Source organism: Arachis ipaensis, chromosome B08 (assembly GCF_000816755.2).
Source record: "Arachis ipaensis cultivar K30076 chromosome B08, Araip1.1, whole genome shotgun sequence".
Lineage (NCBI taxonomy): Eukaryota > Viridiplantae > Streptophyta > Magnoliopsida > Fabales > Fabaceae > Arachis > Arachis ipaensis.
The window spans coordinates 69,921,317-69,928,083 of record NC_029792.2 but is presented as its reverse complement, the minus strand read 5'-3'; the positions used below and the strand labels follow the sequence as shown (position 1 = coordinate 69,928,083).

General features: G+C 31.4%; 1 protein-coding gene across 1 annotated transcript; it reads right to left on the bottom strand.

Moving 5' to 3' along the window:
* LOC107611117 lies at positions 213-1,267 on the bottom strand. Its single transcript, XM_016313078.2, has 2 exons — positions 796-1,267; positions 213-548 (listed from the first exon to the last, which is right to left on the bottom strand). The coding sequence occupies exons 1-2, from the start codon at positions 1,120-1,122 to the stop codon at positions 258-260; spliced, it is 618 nt and encodes a 205-aa protein (XP_016168564.1). The 5' UTR covers positions 1,123-1,267; the 3' UTR covers positions 213-257.

The window sequence follows — 6,767 nt, the reverse complement described above, 5'->3', positions numbered from 1 at the left end:
AAAATCATCCTCAATGTTTTTCTTAGGTTTAGATTTATCTAACACAATCTAAACAGAATCTATGTAAAGCTAATAGAAGTATAAAACAACCAAAAAGTCAGCATAAAAAAAGAATAACTACAAGAAAACATGAGCTTGAAGACCTTTCCAAAAAGCATTAAAGATTCTAACTCTCAGTATCAAGACAAATAGCTTTCTGTTGATCTATTCTACTGGTCAATATGATTAAGTTACATTATATATATGATATCATAACTTTAAATAACTAGAAACTCTAGGTTTGCAAAGAAGGAAACAATTGAAATAGACAAGGCTTTGTGAAATACCCTGAGATCTATGGGTGTTCGATAGCTTGAAGATGAAAATGAAAACCTCTTTTTATTTGTCCATCTACCAACTCCATATTCATATATGCCATCAGCCAACTTAATAACCTCAAAGAGAGTCCACATCCTCTGATGCTTTCTCCGATCTTTCTTTTTAGATCTTTTTGGTGTCAAACATTTATCCTCAGAATCCAAGGAAAATGCCTCCTCATCGTCAAGTTTCTACAAAAACAAATGCCTTATTAAATGAAAAAGAATAATGTCCAGTAATAAAAGCAGATATAGAATGAATTACTCATGAATATCGTGCATTAATAACAATATCAGATTCTAGAATTACGAGCAAACTAGAGGTGATTATTGATCTTGTAATTGAGAAATAGTGTACAATGGATCTAAGACCCGCTTGGAAACAAGCAAGACACGAGGAATGCACAATGAGGCAAATTCATTTCAGATAAAACCCTACCTCTTTCTTTGGTCGGCCCCTACAAGCTTTCAACTTTGGGATTGTCACATCACTAATTCCATTACTAGACTTCTCAACTCGAATCTTTCTTAATGCTTTAATTCTTATATGAAGCTCATCACATGATGAGGCACTTGAATGTTTTCTTTTTGTACCAACAGTTGGTACCTTTTCCTTTGACCTTGAATTTGAAGTCTCTTCAATGTACCTAAGAGTAGGCTTTCGAAATCTCTTCTCTTTAAGTGCAGTAGGTTGACTCTTTTCAATTGAACTCGTTTCTTTTTTACAATATAATATACCACCACCCAAAGCTAGTAGAAGAAACATTTGAAGAACAGATTACTCCAGAATCATTGCAAATTTACATATTTAATAGCATCAACCAAAATACTAATTAAGAGAGATTTAATAAAACAGGAAAGCTCATAAACTACCATGAAAACAAGAAAAGAAACATTTGTAGTAAAGGATACTCTCAAAAGAACAAGACAAAAGTCAAGAGTAAAGTTTGGAAAATAAAACATATTGGAAAGATACACACCAATCTCTGAGCATTAAGGTAATTTAAGAGAAATCATCAATAAACGATAATTTAAAAGAATAAATTAGAACACCTTCACTATGAATAATTTCACTATTTCCTTTCTTTCTTCCTTTCCACAGAAGAATAATTTGACAAGACTATCAAATATAACTATGAATATTGAATAGGAACTCAACTGTCCTCTCACTGTACTATTATTGCAAATTATTAACTAGTGAGTAATTAAAAGAAATCAAGGTTTCAGGAACATTGATTCGACCGGTTGATAGCGATTCGGTCTGAATTGTCCTGTTGAACTCGAGGGACGACATGCTAGATGAACATGATGATGAAGTCATAGAAGTTATTGAAGACTCTGTGGAGAATTGTTACTTCTTTCTGGAATCCATTAGATTCTTTTCCTAAAAATCATAATATTAAGTTTGTTAATTGATCCTACTAAAATTCTTTCATGTTAAAGTGCTATTCTAATATTATCTTACCTTTGTTTTCTGCATTATGTTTTTAGCATTAAGCTCTTTGATGTTATTATTGCTTTCACCTGAGAAAGAAAAGAAATTTCAGTTATGGTACTAAGATCTTCTCAGATATTATCTTTAACTCACTTTTTATTCTTTTCAGATCACTTCTATAATATCTATAGACATGTTTTCATGTTGAAGCTACAAAGAAAGCATAAACAATTACAGGTTAGTTGCAATGTTCATACCCTTCAAATTATTAAAAAAAAAAAAACTTAAATATTACAATTATCACTTTAAAAAATGTGAATATTTAACTTTGTTCTGATGTGAACATTTCTTGAATATGTATTATAATCTGATTTCAGAAAATATACAGATGTAAAAACAAAAAGAAAAGAAAGTGATCAGCTCCAAAATTTAACTCCAGTTACCAGCTTCTGTCAAATCTAATTTGGAGAGTAAAGAACTAAAATGGAAGATACATAAATAAAATAGTTCAGTAAATTAAATGCTTTGCTTTTATCTAGTAACTAAGTGGAATCAGAGAACTTTAACCACAGGAATCACTCCACATGAAAACAAATGAAAACTGAAGAAGAAAAGAAAACAAATCTAAAACAGTGGCTCGATTCAGAAGCTTTTGACGCAGCAACTACAGCGGCAACGATGGCGGAAGCTGCGGCGGCAGAAACTGTAGCGGCAACCGTAGCTACAGAGCAAACAGATCTGAAACCATAATGTTGATAGAGGAGGTGGCTCAATTGAGAACCTTCCTGCAACAACTGTGGCGAAAACGGTGGCGGAACCGGCGACTGCAATGGCGGCAAAACCGACGACTGCAACAGCAGCAAAATCGGCGGTGAAAAACTTAGGGTTTTGTCACCATTCTCTTCTCCGCCCTCTGACTTGGTGCCATTCTTTGAAAACTAAGAAGAAAGAGGGGTTTTTTTTTTGGAGATAGTTTAAATTTTAATTATCAATTAATTATTAAGGAAAGTTTTAGAAATTGTCATAAATAAAATGTATTATGAAAGTTTTTAAAAACTTCTATTAAAAAACTCCCTCAATTAAATATAAATCTCGTAGTGGATATAAGTTTGTTTCTACTATTTATACCATAAAAAATTTACATTTATATGTGTGAGATCTCTTATTTTTATTGATTTGTGATATTTTGTTCTTTAATTTTTTAGGCTTTTCTCAAACTTTAAATTGAATATAGTTGTAGCATTTCATATCCATGTAATGAATCTTTATTGTACAAGACAAGAAGTGAAGAGCAGCAAGTGTGGAGGAATAACTCTACCCTAATCAATGTTGAGTACAAGATTTGTATAGGAAAAGTGTAGGTAGACAATGAAAATATTAAACAATGTAAATAATAGATATATTGGATGTTTATTTTACTAGTGTACGGATGGTTATTTTAATATTAAAATTTAGATGATTAATTTAGAGGTGTAGTATGTTTTTATTTGATTGGTAGTTGTTCATGTTGTTCAAAATAGTCATTGTTTCCCTAGCATTCTCCATTTGTATAATATGTAGTTAGATTTGTATTTCCACAAGACCATTGCTATCGTGCTGGAAGTCCTCTAATTTTTTTTTTTTTTTGGTTTACCACAGTATCTTCCAACCCGACAGGTCAAGGACTAATCATTCGCGGGTCTGAGTTCCATTTAAAGATCTGCTGCTGGCCAATGGGTTGTTGCATGCACAAGGCAGGATTCGAACTCCAAACACTTGCTTAAGCGGACAAGTGAACTGACCACTCGACCAATCCAAGTTGGTTGAAAGTCCTTTAATTTTAGCAGGTAATAAAATGTGTTTGGCACAGTTTTTGATGGACGCGTGTTAATGTTGAGAGCACACGCCTACACAAAAGCTGCTCCATGGCAGCATTTGCAAAGAAAAGTTTAACTGAGGAGTTGGAAGTTGGGATAATTACGTATGTCTAATGTGATATTATTATATTAAAAATATTTATTTGTTTGGATTAGATTTTTTTTGTTGAGGTGGTCATTTCTGTGCCGCTTGAATATTCTATTTTTTGTGATATTAACCATGCCGAGGTTTAATGTGTTTAGATTTTTTTATCTTGATAATAAAAAAAAGAGAAAAGGACAAATAGGTCCCTGATCTTTTGTCATGCGTACATTTTCGTCCTTGACCATTGAAAAATACGTTTAAGTCCTTGATCTTCACAAAACTTGGACGGATCAGTCCTTGACGAAGGCATTTGGACGGATCAGTCCCTGGCGGAGGCATTTGGACGGAGGGACTAATCCGTCCAAGTTTTGTGAAGGTCAGGAATTTAAAAGTATTTTTCAATGGTCAGGGACAAAAATGTCCGCAGGACAAAAGGTCAGGGACCTATTTGTCTTTTTCTCTAAAAAAATTCTATTTTTGGTGTTTAATATTATTTAATTCACGTTAATAAAAAATTATATTTTTATATTTTTGTTGTTGATTATTTAATTTGTGATGTTAATGATTATGGGATAAGTACAATTTTGGTCCCAAAAATTTTGCGCCAGAATCGAAATCGTCCCTCTTCTAATTTTTTATTTAAAATCGTCCTTAACGTTTTTTTTCGTATTAAAATCGTCTTTTTAATTTTTTGGACAAAAATACCCTCACCACTACCAACATAATTACCTCCTTCACCACCACCACCACCAACTGCCACTCCACCACCATTATCAACATCATCATCACCATCATCATCATCATCAACACCCACCGATTTTAAATCGAAAATTAGAAGAGGGACGATTTCGATTCTGGCACAAAACTTTTGGGACCAAAATCGTACTTATCCCTAATAATAATTAAAGCTTGATATGTTTAATTTTGAATATTACATTGTTATTGTTCATGCTAATAATGTTATTTTTTATTTTTAGAATTAATTTTTCATGTTAATAATGAATTAAATTATATTTAGGAATAAAAATATTATTATCTGATAGACTTTATTTTATTTGTATAAAATATGCTATCGTAATTAAAGTTATTATATTCAGGAATTAAAAAGAAAAAATAATTTTTGGTAGTATTTTGTAATTTGATGATTTTGATATTTTATTTTTTATAAAAAATTTGAAGAGCACAGTAAATACAAAGTAATTAACGAATCATTAAAAGTTTAAAAGAATAGTGAATTTATGAGAAAATAAAACTAAAAGAGACCCTAAACCCGATAAAATTACACCAAATTAGCTCCTAAAGTGTTCGGGACCGGGTCGAATCTTCGGACTCGCCGTACACACCCCCTCCTCACCACATCTTCAATTATTATTATTATTATCCTTAAAAGGTCTTATGCCAAACTTGCTTGGATCAAGTATACACACTTCCCGTCTAAGCCACTTGAAAAAAAATAAGAATCCAACCTCAACAAAAAAGACCAACCCAATTGTTAGCATAATTAAGAACAAATTAATTCATGCTAATTATGACATTCTATAGCGTAAACACACTGCATTAGCTCGGACAGGTTTTGCCTCTCCTGATTCGATTAGTTCTTATCTCTATATATATATATTAGATTTAAAAATAAGGATCTTTTTATGTTAATAAATTGATTGGAAGCTAAAATTATACACATGTTCTAAATAAAAATTAGTTATATATATGTCCTAAATAAATCTATATAAATTGAATTAGATAAACTTGATTTTTAGGCATTTACATATAAATCGAATCAAGCTGATTTAATTTACTATGCATAAGATATACACAGTAAATCGAATATATACCTAATAAATAAGTATGAATTAAAATAAAAAATTTATTATAATTAAATTTTTATTTTAATTCATATATTAAAATTTTTTAATATATTTATTAAAATAAAATTTGTAACAAAATATTAAAGTTTACAATACTTAAATTTCACATAAGAATAGCCATCATTCATCATGCACTAATAACACAAAATATTAATTGTGTATGATAACTAGACCACTAGGCCGAGTTCAGGTGACCCGAACTATGGTCCAAACTCGACCCGAAATAATGACCCGTCTATTTTTGAGACCTTACCCAACCCTAAACCCGATAAAATTACACCAAATTAGCTCCTAAAGTGTTCGGGACCGGGTCGAATCTTCGGACTCGCCATACACACCCCCTCCTCACCACATCTTCAATTATTATTATTATTATCCTTAAAAGGTCTTATGCCAAACTTGCTTGGATCAAGTATACACACTTCCCGTCTAAGCCACTTGAAAAAAAATAAGAATCCAACCTCAACAAAAAAGACCAACCCAATTGTTAGCATAATTAAGAACAAATTAATTCATGCTAATTATGACATTCTATAGCGTAAACACACTGCATTAGCTCGGACAGGTTTTGCCTCTCCTGATTCGATTAGTTCTTATCTCTACTTCTGGCAGCGACAACAACACACGTCCTTCTCTCGACACAACCAACTCGTTCCAGTATCTACTGAGAAAAAGAAGTTTCAGCACAGTAGCACCACCCTTTCCACAATTATACAAATATAATATGTATTTATATATAACAAACATGTTGGTTATAAAAAGTTTTTAGTAATCAACTCCAATCAATTCTTATTATAGTACATACCCTCTTGTTTCTTCTTATTTTTTGTACGCGCCTTTTTCTTTATCTTATTTCTTCTAATTCTCTTGAAAAATTTGCACTACAGTTTTGTGTTTTTGTTCTAGTGTTATTTTTTGTTATGTTTGTATAGTAAAATATGTATTTTGTAGTAAAAAATATGACCAAAGGTTCATATACATAAGTTTAATGTATTTATGTTTTGATAAGTCACAACCATAAGATTTGAGAATTTGTACAACAACGTTGAAAAAGGAATGCAAAACAACAAAAATGTTTAGTCTGTGATTTTAAAGTCACTTGCACTTTATTTGGATAGAAGATAAAAAATGAAAGGAAACAAAATAGGAGGAAAGAAAATGAAAGGAAAG

What these genes read in the sequence shown, in the direction of transcription:
- LOC107611117 (XM_016313078.2), bottom strand. Translation starts at nt 1,122, where the DNA reads ATGTTTCTTCTACTAGCTTTGGGTGGTGGTATATTATATTGTAAAAAA. An exon ending in GGGGCCGACCAAAGAAAGAG is followed by an intron (nt 549 to 795) that starts GTAGGGTTTTAT and finishes TTGTTTTTGTAG; the next exon opens with AAACTTGACGATGAGGAGGC.